At 41.2% G+C, this 13,831-nt stretch overlaps 1 protein-coding gene across 1 annotated transcript in view; it reads right to left on the reverse strand.

The window, feature by feature from the left end:
• Nucleotides 1–13,383, reverse strand: part of LOC149435260 (transportin-1-like) — a gene marked incomplete at its 5' end in the record, with an annotated part of 62,534 nt that extends 49,151 nt beyond the window's left edge. The window contains 4 exons of the mRNA XM_089662855.1: nucleotides 7,220–7,388; nucleotides 7,482–7,542; nucleotides 8,051–8,169; nucleotides 13,261–13,383. Coding sequence (XP_089518981.1) covers nucleotides 7,220–7,388; nucleotides 7,482–7,542; nucleotides 8,051–8,169; nucleotides 13,261–13,383 — 472 coding nt within the window. The remainder of the gene's footprint in view (nucleotides 1–7,219; nucleotides 7,389–7,481; nucleotides 7,543–8,050; nucleotides 8,170–13,260) is intronic.
• Nucleotides 13,384–13,831: the final 448 nt, after the last annotated feature.

Below are 13,831 nucleotides of genomic sequence, written 5' to 3' on the forward strand. Positions count from 1 at the left end.
AATGGCAGTTGGGATTTATATACTGGGATTTTTCTTCTTAATTGTTTATTTTTACTAGTAATGGCAGCAATCAGCTACTTCTAGCGGGACTGCGGCTGGCATTCTGACGCTGGGGGGGAACAGACTGTGTGTCACTCACATCCCCAGTGACACCAATACAGTGATCAGTGCCCAAAAAAAAAAAAAAAGCACTGACGGTACTAATGGCACTGCACAGGAAGGGGTTAACATGAGGGGCGATCAAAGGGTTAACTGTGCTGTTTCACTATGTGCTGTGTTCGTGTGCTTCACTGTAAGCACAGCGCTTGGCATGGCTGTGCACAGCCAGCCAAAGAAGTGCGCAAGCTGACAAGGAGAACTCCTCCCCGTTGGAGATGCTTGGCAATCACTGGGTGCCAGCGAGTAATCACCTGCCGGGACCCGGTGATTGACAGCCGCGAATGGTGACGCGGGTAGGGCTCGCACACTCCCCCTACCTGTAAATGCAAAATCACGTGTATATATACACGTGATTTTGTGCACCCGTGCCGCCCTGTAGCAGTATTGCTGCTAAAGGGCGGTTAACAGCTGAAAACAAGTGAGATGGGAATATTTTTGTTTTTCATTTAGGTGTATAATAATTTTGCACACTAACAGTTGCCCAATAAATGTGCACACATTCTCCAAAATCTCACTTTTACTTTCTTAAATATTCAGGTTTGAGGTTTATTAACATTTTGGATTGACCGAGAGCACTGTAGTTGTTCAATAAAATGAATCCTCAAAAATACAACTTGCCAATTATACCAACTGGCTTATGCATACAAATTTTCCCTACAATACATAAACCGTCTGCCAGTTTAAAAGAGAAATGGGAACATACAGTAACTTTGCAGCATGCTCCTTGAACATGCGGGAATTGCTGAAACAATATTATGGCACAGAAATAAAAGGAGTTGGAAATGGATAGTCAATATATTTGAAATTACGTGCATACCAACAATCTCCTGTATTTCAAGAACTCAGGGAATCTATTGATAAATACAATAAGTGCTTAATGGACACAAAAAACAAGAAATTTTCTAGGGACATCATTGCCTGGACTGGAATTGGACTGGCAAAGCCTGTAAGTGGCATACTAATCAGAGGCAATATAAGAAAAGACATCCACTTACAAAAAAGGAATGATGGCAATATTTCTGATGCCTCTACCTCATCTGTTGTTTAATTTCAGAGTTTTTTGAAGATCCAGTTATGAACATGGTCAGGCCTTAGCTAACACACCAGGACTGGGTGATGGTAAATTACATGGTGCTCACACTAATAGCCTATCCGCATGGCTACCTCCTATTAAAAGAAAACCCCCACCAAGATCTGCAGGGGTGTGGCATTTTTGAAAAAAAAACACTTGTTCAGGGACTAAATCGGGGCCCTAATATAATTGTCCCTCAAGACAATCTACTTGGTTAGATATCGAAAAAAAAAATTAACCAAAATCGTATTTAAATCGGAGGTGATTTTAGGAATGTCTGGGGCTTTTAAAAACAAAAGAGGTTTTATGGCGATTTAAATGTGTAATATTTTAACCATTGCACTGTTTATCTCCTCCTCCCCTGCCTGTCTCCAGCACCGCACCCGGGGACTGGGAGGGAGGAGAGAGACTTTGCAGTGTAATGAGCACCGATTGGCTGCTCGTCAGGAAAGGGTGGGTCAGAGTTTATACTTTATCCCTTTCGCTGCCAGAGCCTTTTTTGCACACGTTATAAAATCATTTTAGGCCTGAAGATTACATAAAACCCCCAAACATTCTATATTTTCTGAAAGCAGAGACCCTAGAGAATAAAATAGTGGTAGTTCCAATTTTTATGTTGCATGCAAAATTTCAGTAAAAAATACAAGCAAGTTAATTTTAGGGCACAAAAAAGGAAATAAATTACCTTATTTTTTTGTAAAATATAAAAGATGAGGTTGCAGCGAGTAAGAGAAAGCCAACTTGTCAAACTACCTGCCCGACGCCCGGAACTACATGTCCTGAGCGTCAGGCGATAGGAATCCAATCCTGATCTGAATTAGATGATTCACCTCACACACTGGGAGATCAGGTGGAGGGATCTAGCTATGCAGTTCAGCACACTCAGCAACATAATCTATTACCCAACACACCATTACTGAAAGCGTTTCATTGCCAGGTTAAATCACAACAGTGAACTACCACTTTAGGGAGTTTGCACACATACCTCACTTAAAGTCATACAGTCAAGATTTTTTTTTTTTTCACACTCCACTACCCAATCTACGACACAACATCATACACGTATTGTGGACAGGGACACACAGACATCTACTTTTGATATCATCTGACTGATGTTTCTCTATCAAAAAGGTAGAACTTTCTGTGTTGAAGCTTGGACTTAATTTTTGTCCTTCAAAAAATTATGATCAATTCGAACTTGTTAAAGATCTACAACTTTTTGCTCGGAAATTAAATTTTAAATCCATATTTGAGAGTTCAGCTCTAGCACAACAAAAACCTGTACAATCTGAAAATCAATTTTACTAGAGCTGACCATCGAGCCCTTTAAGGCATTGACTCTGGAACAGGAGGAAGACGTCTGGGATAATCAAGACAATCTCCTTTGTGAGGAAGAAGATAATTCCTTAGATGAATCTGTTTGTCCTAGATTCCTACTGCCACAAAAATATAAGAATAAGTCAAATATATTTCCATCCTCTTATTTCCAGAGTGAAACTTTTTCTTGAACTAGTTACCAAAGATATTGAACAAATCCCAGTCCCAACACAGAGTTCTGATTTATCAAACATTCAAAGACGGACTCTTCAACAACTCCAATGTATAGGGGTTGATTAATTTTTGCTATAAACTATGTTGGCAATCAAGTGCACCATACTGATGAATCAATCTGTATGTGTTTTTTTGGTTTCTATTTTGTTGATATTGTTAAATCCATCTATGTGCTTTTATATATATACAGTTGTGTTCAAAATAATAGCAGTGTGTTGAAAAAAGTGAATAAAGCTCAAAATCCTTCTAATAGCTTTTATTTCCATACACACAAATGCATTGGGAACATTACACATTCTATTCCAAATCAAAACATGAAGAAAATTATATCAAACTTGTGTCGTTCCTCTCAAAAAATTGAAGAAAGTGAATATTAGACTGTTCAAAAAAATAGCAGTGTTTGTATTCTTCTTTACAAACTCAAACATTCACTATATAAACTGAAAAATGTTTGAAGATTTTGCTTTCCTTTGAATCACTTAATTAATATTTAGTTGTATAAGCACTGTTTCTGAGACCTGCTGTACATCTGTGTTGCATGGAGTCAACCAACTTCTGGCACCTGTGAACAGGTATTCCAGCCCAGGATGATTGGACTACATTCCACAGTTCTTCTCTATTTCTTGGTTTTGCCTCAGAAACTGCATTTTTGATGTCACCCCACAAGTTTTCTATTGGATTAAGATCCGGGGATAGGGCTGGCCACTCCATAACGTCAATCTTGTTGGTCTGGAACCAAGATGTTGCACGTTTACTGGTGTGTTTGGGGTCGTTGTCTTGCTGAAACACCCATTTCAAGGGCATTTCCTCTTCAGCATGACCTCTTCAAGTATTCTGATGTATTCAAACTGATCCATGATCCCTGGTATGCGATAAATAGGCCCAACACCGTAGTATGAGAAACATCCCCATATCATGATGCTTGTTCAACCATGCTTCACTGTCTTCACAGTGTACTGTGGCTTGAATTCAGTGTTTGGGGGTCGTCTGACAAACTGTCTCCGGCCACTAGACCCAAAAAGAACAATCTTACTTTCATCAGTCCACAAAATGTTGCGCCATTTCGCTTTAGGCCAGTCAATGTGCTCTTTGCAAATTGTAACCTCTTCAGCACGTCTCTTTTTCAACAGTGGGACTTTGCGGGGGCTTCTTGCAGATAGCTTGGCTTCACATAGGCGTCTTCTAATTGTAACAGTACTCACAGGTAACTTTAGACCTTCTTTGATCTTCCTGGAGCTGATTGTTGGCGGAGTCCTTGCCATTTTGACTATTCTTCTATCCATTCGAATGGTAGTTTTTCGCTTTCTTCCGCGTCTTTCAGGTTTTGTTTGCCATTTTAAAGCATTTGCGATCATTTTAGCTGAGCAGCCTATCATTTTCTGCACTTCTTTATATGTTTTCCCCTCTCCAACTTTTTAATCAAGGTACGCTGTTCTTCTGAAGAATGTCTGGAACGACCCATTTTCCTCAGAATTTGAGAGAAATGCACTGTAACCAGCATGTACATTTGCTGCCTTCCTTCCTTAAATAAGGGCAATAAGTGCCACCTGTTTTTCAAAGAATGAATGACCTCACTAATAGAACTCCACACTGCTATTACTTTGAACATGCCCCTTTCAATTAGTGATTCAATTACACAGAATCAGCAGCATGCATGCCATGACTGTTGGTTCTGTTGGATTTCTATTACTCTACTACACCTGCTAGTAAATTATTTGCCATGTAGAAATATCATTTCTACCAAAAACAGTGATTGATCAGGTTAGTGATGTCTGACTGCTATTATTTAGAACACAACTGTATATATAATTTGTTTTGATAGCTGTGTTTTGATGTGCTGTCAGCTCATATCCCTTTTTTCTATTTATTTCCCTTGGGTCAGAATTTCTCCCTCTTTTCTCCTTGATTGATACTGAGTGATATTTGAAGTGAAACCACTTGGTTGCATTGTTTTGGCATTTAATTGGAGGAATCTATATTGCAAGGTATTGTGACATAGGAGTGCAGGCCGTATGCATACAGTCCAATTATGTGGGGCCGGTATGTGCTTGTAGTATTCTGATGCTATATTTGGGGACACTTGTTTCCAGCTGCACTGTCTACAATGGACATCTGATCCACCTGAGGATGACTTAAGTTCTGGGATTACGTAACTTCTGGTCCGGCGCCATTTTGATCCACCCAGGACGCCAGTGGAGGAAAGGGAAGGGACCGCTGACATGCCCTGAACACAGCTACCGCTTGTTAGGCACCTCTCCATGGCATGATGGGAGCTGCTTGGAGAATCCTTGGAGCTATATAAGCTTCGCCTTTCTCTGCGAACATTCTCTTTGAGACCCTGAAGGATACAGCCATGTGTTGTACTGCAGAGGAATAAGCAAGATTAGATTGGGTTTTACTCTCCAGTAATGTGCTTATGAGGGCCATACTGGTGGAACAATGGATGGTGTTTGAGCCTGGACATTAAGATACTGATATACACTCACTGGCCACTTTATTAGGTACACCTGTTCAATTACTTGGTAACACAAATTGCTAATTAGCCAATCACATCTCAGCAACTCATTGCATTTAGACATGTAGACGTGGTGAAGACGACTTTCTGAAGTTTAGACGTGGTGAAGACGACTTTCTGAAGTTGAAACCTAGTATCAGAAGGGGGAAGAGTGAAGATTTAAGTGACTTTGAAAGTGGCATTGTTGTTTGTGCCAGACGGGCTGGTCTGAGTATATTTCAAACACTGCTGATATACTGGGATTTTCACACACAACCATCACTAGGGTTTACAAAGAAGGGTTCGAAAAAGAAAATATCCAGTGAGCAGCAGTTGTGTGGATGAGAATGCATTGCTGATAAAAGGAGAATGGACATATTGATTGCTGCAATATTTCGATGGTAAGGTCAGAATTTTGGCGTAAACATGAAAGCATGGCTCCATCCTGCCTTGTATCAGTTCAGACTGGTGGTGCTGGTGGTGTAATGGTGTGGAGGATATTTTCTTGGCACTAGCAAGGTGTACCTAATAAAGTGGCCAGTGAGTATATATTTTATTTTTTTTGTTTGGTTTATATTCAGACTCATATAGTATGTTATATTAGGGCCAAACGCCCTTGGATTAGTGGCAGTTGGATACAGCTAAAAAGAGGAATACTACCACACTTTTTGAATTACAATCATCAGTTTTTGATAGGCGGGTTTGTTAAATGAGTCACTATGGGAACACCCACCTATATTGTCTTAACCACTTGCCTACTAGCAACTTTTACCCCCTTCCTGCCCAGGCCAATTTTCAGCTTACAGCGCTGTTGCACTTGAATGACAATTGGGCGGTCATGCAACACTGTACACAAACAACATTTGTATCATTTTTGTGAGACAGACAAAGCTTTCGTTTGGTGGTATTTAATCACCACCGAGGTTTTTTTTTTTGTTAAACTAAAAAAAAAAAGACTAAAAAATTGTTACTTTGTTTTGGTTATAAAATTTTGCAAGTAATTTTTCTCCTTCACTGATGTGCGCTAATGAGGCTGCAGTGATGGGCACATTGACTGCACTGATAGGCATTACTGGTGGGCACTGATAGCTGGCACTAAGGCAGCTCTGATGTGGTATGGATGTGCACTGGTATGTGGCACCGATGGGGCTACACTGATAATCAGTGCCTTGATGATTAGTGTACATGTCACCCTCTGCTGCGTAGACTAATTAACAAGGACATAAAGCAAATACAGTGGTGGCTATATTTTAATGTATTTTGGATAAAACCCTTTTTTATTGTGATTGTGATAAAATAGATTAAAAAATTAAAAAAAGTATTCATTTTTTGTGTGTTGGATGGCTACCAATAACATATCTAAAGTCAAACATACTTACACACTCCTTTTGCCTAATAAATGTGCACACACTATATATTTGTGTTCAAAAGTATCCTGTTCTCTTTGAATTGCTTCCTTTGAACCAAACACCCGGTGATCCTGCTAGTCCCTCCTCTTTCTCATTGAAAAAGGACCACGCTAGGCACGAGAGCACATCAATCCTAGCGTGGTCAGTTTATGGCTGCGCTGGAAGTATAACCTGCCTGTCCTCCAATGGTGAAGACTTGTGCTGACAAGTCCACTTAAACAGCTCTCCCATGGCAATTATTGCAGTTTCTCTGAATCCTGCTGACACAATCCCTGCAGTCTCCACCCCTACCTCTCTAAGCCCCTTACGCAGTTGAGAACAGAGGTCCTGTGATCACCCCTCAAGCTCCTGCTGCAGTCAGAGCCTCCAGTGAATACAGAAAGAGAAGAGCTGCTGATTGGCACAGCGTTGGATCAGAATTTTGGTAAGAGTTTAAGGGGAGAGACTGGGGGAAGCTGCTATTGAAAGTTTAATACAGAGAATGCATTTAGGTAAAAAAAAATACCTTTTGATTTTAGACCCACTTTAACTCACTTATATTCCAGTCAGATATCGTCTCATCATCATCAAGGTCATCGTCATCCTCCTCATCTTCCTCAATACCATCCTCCTCATGAGGCTGGGCCACCGTTCGCGATCTGTGAAACCGAGGTCGGATATCCTGCTCACTATCAGGCACAGCTTCATCCTCTTCTACATCACCCTGGAAAGTAAACATCAAACATGGCACAATCAAAATCTACAGTGTGTAGATCAGCAGGGATACCTGCTTAAAGCATATTGAAAGGTCCCTTACCTTAAGTAAGATGATGTCTATTTCTGAATATTTCATGCCATTCACCAAGATCGGTATCAGCCTATCAAGAAAATATAAAACATTACCTAAAAATATACAAAACATTTTAGGAAGTCACTTTCCTGGTGACTTCAAACAGTAAAAGCAAAAAGCCAATTAAATGTCAAGTTGTGTGTGCATCTCTCTAAACGGACATGTATCCTGCACATATGAAAAAGTTAGCACCAACAAAATTGCCATTTAAAAAAGATGTTGGCAGGCCAAACCACACTCTGGTTTCAAATATCAGCTGACTGCACAGATCATCCCACAAGCCTAAGCCACTAGTAGGCATTGTCAGCTTATTTCCTGATTTAATTTTACATTAAATAGATCGAAAACAAGTGTTCACCCACCTGTACAACAGTGTGGCACCATGACCTGGGCAAGGTCACGTGTACCAACAGTAAGATTTGCCCAGTGGGGAAATGGGTAAGAAACCAGCTGGTGATTCACTCCAACATACAGCATTTTAGGAGGACTTGCCCTTCAAATGTACACCACTTATTTAAACAAATGCAGTCACTTACTTCGCAAGATGCCGGCAAAGTACTTCTTTGCAAATTGGCTGCTCAGCAAGTGTCAGCCAAAACTCACAAGCCTCCAACGCCACATTTTCATCATGGTCCTGTGTCCTCAGCAGCATGTACTGTTGTCACAAGGCAGAACAAGGGGAAAGGCCACATAAGAACAGTAAAAACAGTCTACAAACATAAATTATATAAACGTTTGTACGTTAAAACAGCACTAATTCATTAAGCAGAGCCTGAATTCGGTCACTGAATATAACCAGAGCAGGGTTATGTCCCTAAAGCCATCCTCTGAAAGCACACTCACTTCTATGGGATCCCCAGGGCTCTAACAGTTAAATGGCAGCACCTGTATGTATTATGACACCCAAAGTCACCATGACATGGTAAAAGGTATGTTAATAGATACTGGCAACCTCTAGGTGGCGTTGATAGGAATACCCGGCATGCGCACCCTCTGCACTTCCTATCCCTGGCTGACTTTGGAGGAACAGAGCTTTTTTTTTCCTGTGTGGTAAATAGGGAGTTGTTTGGCATTGTTTTTAAATCTTCCCCACCTGCTTTCTGGTGTCAGAAGCTGCTTCTTCAGCTGCCTGGCAACCACTGAGATGTATGACCATGTTGGTGTCTTCTCCTGGTTTGCTAGTGACATCACAATGGTGTGGATGTTGTGCCAGAAGTGACACCACTGAACTGGAAGATGGTGGGGCACTGCTCGGAGACGGCATTCTCATGGCATGTTCCCCTTCCTACAAACTCACTGACACTTTTGGTGCCAGTTTGGAGCACTCATTGGCTTTTTTTTATCACGTGACAGTATTGAACACATGAAGAAAGGGAGGTGCAAAAAAGGCATAGAAATTGAAGAAACCAGCTGAAATCTGTCAGTAATTAGAAAACAATGCTGCCACTTGTCAGTGCAAATTAATATCAGCTGGTTCATTCTCATCTGATGGTCTATAAAAAGGTGTCTCATTACCAAGGCGTCATACAAGAAACATCTCATGATGGGTAAAAGCAAAGAGCTCTCTTAAGACCTTCGCAACCTTATCTCGAAAAATAGTGATGGCATTGGTTACAGAGGGATTTTTAAACTTCTGAATGTTCTAGTGAGCACTGTTGGGGCAATAATCCAGAAGTGGAGAGAACATAATTTTACCTATAACCGGCCATGACCAAGTGCTCCTCACAAGATTTCTGTTAGAGGAGTGAAGAGAATCAAAAGAGTTGTCCAAGAGCCCAGGACCACCAGAAAGACATGAAATTAGCAGGTACCACTGTTTCAAAACAATAATGGCCTATATGCACGCTCACCACGCAAGACTCCATTGCCGAAGAAAAAGCAAGTTGAAGTTCATTTAAAGTTTGCTGCACAATTAGACAAGCCTGTGAAATACTGGGAGAATATAGTCTGGTCAGATGAGACCAAAATTTAACTCTTTGGATGTCATAATACACACCATGTTTGGGAGATCAAATGGCACTGCTCATCACCCCAAAAACACCACCATACCAACAGTGAAGTTTATTAGGTGGGAACATCATGATGCGGGGCTGTTTTTCAGTATACAGTACTGGCAAACTTTAGACACACACAAAAAAACCTTTAAAGCTTAACTTCACCCAGAAGTGGAAGTTCCGGTTGTTTACATCCTGCCCCCCTCCACTGCCACATTCAGCACTTTTTTGGGGAGGATGCGCTACGGCGATCTGAGACAGAAGTTCACCCCCCCTCCTGGCACACTTCACAGGTCCCAGAAGACTGCAGGACCATTCACAGAGTGAAGCATTTCGCAAATGTGTAGTATGAAACCGGCTGTGAAGCCGCAATGCTTTATTGTCGATTTCTCCAATTGAAGATGCCGGCGCTGGCACCCAAAGCCGATTGAAGAATCGGCTCGGGTGAGGATATCGCTGGATCCCTGGATAGGCAAGTGTCCTTATATTAAAAGGCAACAGCTACAGTATTTGTAACTGCTGATTTCATTTTTTTGGGGAGGGCCTAGAGCTCCACTTTAAGTTTAGCTTTATGCTGGGGGTGCGCCTTTAAGCAGAAATCAGTATTGTCTGAAGATATGACAGACTTGCAAGTGGAGAGGGAGCCAAGCTTGGGTGGCCCCAACGTAGAGGTACGGAGAGTGAGATTTATTTGCAGTCTTCTGCGGAGGAAGATGGGTGCTTTTTTCACCAGTCATGTTAAGAGCTTGTCTGAAAAGACACTTTACAGCTTCAAGGCCAAGTGGATCAAACTCTACAGTAGTCTAAGAATATGCACTAATAAGACACATGCAACAGGAAACAGGCTAACAGTCATAGCTTACATTTATTTATAAGTAATCTGTGTCACATGTTCTAGAAGCGAGCAATCTACCTCGGTAGTGGTGAGATCTCTTTGAAGGATTTTGACCAGTCAGATGTGGTTTGCCAAAGTAAGGTCAGGATGAAGGGTAGAACCCATCAAGAAGAAAGTTGTAAAAACACTTCCCAACTGCTTATCATTTGGGTCTTTAAAGATAGGCATGTCCTCTCCCAAACAGCAAGAACTCTTAACATGGGAAATTGCCAGACCCATAGAATACACTACTTTTGCACAAAACCTTCATATGGGGGGGGGGAGAGCTAATAAGCATGTGGAGGGAGCAAATACTGGAAATTTTCCAATATCCACAGAGATAGCTGGAAAAGTGGGTGCAAAGAGAAAGTCTTTGTCCTTAGGAGTTTTAAATGACCGAGCCTGGAAAACAGCACTGTAAGACTCCAGGCACACTAGCTTAAAAAAAGCAAAACAAAAAAAACGCAAACGGTCATGGCAGAAAACCCCGCTAACTTCTAGTGTTTTTTTGTACTAGCATTTTTTTCTGCCAGAAAACCACTTCTTTAAAAATGCAAAAAAGAAAAGGGATTTTTTTCTTCTTCTAAACGCAGAGCTTAAAAAAATGCCTGTACACCACCTCATGTGCATGGACATATAGGATAACAGTTGCTTCTACAGGAAAAGTAGCGAGTAGCATCTTTTTTAAGCCAGTTAACTGGTTGATCCTATAGTTTCAGAGTGATGCTCGCTGCAAATGAAGTTGAAATTGTCACCTTTAAATTGAGCATAATAGCACTAGACGGACTTGATGGTAAGGCTTAATCAGACTGCCTATGTCCCTCAATGGATGAGAAAAATATGCTTTTCTTTAATGGAAAAGAAAACTAGATTAAAATATACCCCAAAACTGTCACACCCTCAATTATGCCATAACTGCATGGGTTAACTTATTTGTGTGAATAGCAAGAAACCAGTTGGTATGGAGGTTGCTAGGGGTTCCATAACAATGAGCAAATTCTGTTGGTCAGATGAGTTACTACTGACACCAACTACTTTTTCAGCTATCTGTAAAGGGGTATTCTTTCCACTGACCACCAGTGTAAAGGGACCTTTCCCAATCAACCACCAAAGTAAGGGGCACTGCACTGACCACCAATGTAAGGAGCACTACACCATTGGCCACCAGTGTAAATTTATTGACCACCAGTGTAAGAGGACACTTATCCTTGGCCAACCAATGTGAAGTTAACACTACAAATTCCAAGGTCTGCATTTCTTTTCTGGCTATTTAATATTACTGTAAATTATTGCCATAGAGCAGTCCAAGTGTCAAATACCCTACAGTATGCCACAATCCTTATTCAATAATTTATTCCTATATCTGTAACCTGCTGTACACACCGATGTCTTGTGAGCCGTAGACAAATTATAAGCAGGGGTTCCCTTGAGACCTGAAAGTAAATTTAAGGTTCCTCAGTTTTAAAAAGGTTGAGAAAGGCTAACATAACTACTCGCGCCAAAGAGCTATTATATAAATAGATGACAGAAAGCAGCAGAAAACAGTCACTTGTCAGGGTTGTGCGACACAGGGGCCATTCTAGGTCACCATGGGGAGCAATTCAAATGCAAGCTTTTCAGACTGGAAATCCTTTAGCACATGTAAAGAGAAGGTCTGCATCCACATGTCACCAACAGTGAGAAGGTTCATTAGGAGAACACATTAGGTGCAATAACCCATGGCATCTAAGCAGAACTAATTTTTCACTGCCAAACAGCTGCTAGTTAAAGTTGTTGCACAATGCATAGCTTTGTTGAATAAGCTTGAGTCCTGTAGTAATCTCAGTTCTGTGCATTAAAATGGCATTAAACTCAAAAACAAACATTATTATTAGGCTTACCATTCATGAGATGTGATGGCTGCATTCCTTTTATTTTTTTGGCTTCTAATTTCATCTGTTCATCCATCCAGCAGAATGTATCAGTTACAGAGATGTGACAAACCATTACCAGCAGGTGTGCTTACAATGATCAGTTTTTTTTCTGTTTTTTTTTTTTTTTTTATATAAGCACATTATGCTGAAAGAAAAACTACTGTTGGCTGTAACTGCTTTTTAAAGTGGAGCTCCGCCCAAAAAGAGAAGTTCCGCTTTGAGCCTTTGTCCCCCCCTCCCCATTAAGGATTGGCACCTTTGGGGAGGGGAGGGCGCGGCGGTTACCCGAATTTGACAGCTACCTGCTTCCACTGTGATCGCCTAGGCTATTGGAAGTTGTCCTCGCCCCCCTCCCCGTAGTGTTCTGGGACATGGACAGCTCCCAGACCATTCACAAAAGTGCAGCGCTTCTCGCGCATGCGCAGTGGGCACCTGGCTGTGAAGCTGCAAGCTGTCACAGCCAGGTACCCACACTGAAGATGCCAGCGCCAGGGAGAGAAGTCGGGCGATGAAGACACCGCTGGACAAGTGTCTATTTTTTTTTTTTTAATCAGGTGGAACTCCACTTTAAGTACTTGCTGGAGTTTGGCTTCAATTTGTTAGTGCATTTAAATCTGTCAGTACATCTAATACTCCCCTTCCCCCAGACTGACAATGCTTCTGTCCAAAGGTGTCTCTTGCTCCTTCATCCAGAGCGGGGGCACTCTAATACAGGAGGTGTGTACTTGCCAGATCACCAGGGGAAAACAGAGGGGAAAGAGCCTAAGAAAAAAAAATTGATGCAGCCAACACACCTAATGATGGGTAAGCTGCAAAGTATTACATTTTGGTTTGGGGTTTAATACTGCTTTAATATAGGATCATAATACAAATTATAAATGTTCTGTGAAAACACACAAATATCCCACAAAGCAATATGTTCACAGCCATACAAATATCATTGTGAAGTAAAAATGAAAGCTAACCTCCACTATGTTGTGCATATGAGGAAACAGGCGGTCCATCCGTACTTCAAGCAGCATTACAAGCGCCCGGCAAACATTTTTCCGAACTTCTGGCTCATCATCCGTGGCTAATGCAAACAAATTCTGTAACACAAAGCACACTAGTTACTTTTGTCACATGCCATGCAGAGCCAGAAGGCAAAATTTACATACATGTTCTTGGTCAACGATTCAACTACTGAAAATCCACATGACAGCTAGATAAGCACTTTCAGAAGAGAACAGCAAAAGCAGCCTTCTTGTATTATTTCAACACAAGGTTTCTTAACACTGTTGCAGGACCACCAGGATACATGAATAAACAAATACATGCAGAAATCTTGAGCCAAGTTGTACAATCGAGGAACAGAAAGGGGCATATGTACTGAAAATAGAGGCTCATGAGTTAGATTGGATCTAATTTTAAAGAGAAGACAGAGGCCAACTGTTCTGCTGGTTTGGGGGAATTTCTAAAATCAGGAGACTCTTAGTGATTTATCTAGGTCTATGGATACCCTTCAAGCTTTCACTTTTTTTCCCACGTGTGTGCATT

This window comes from Staurois parvus, unplaced genomic scaffold (assembly GCF_062004578.1).
Source record: "Staurois parvus isolate SC_StPar_1 unplaced genomic scaffold, SC_StPar_1.0 ptg001567l, whole genome shotgun sequence".
Taxonomy (NCBI): Eukaryota; Metazoa; Chordata; class Amphibia; order Anura; family Ranidae; genus Staurois; species Staurois parvus.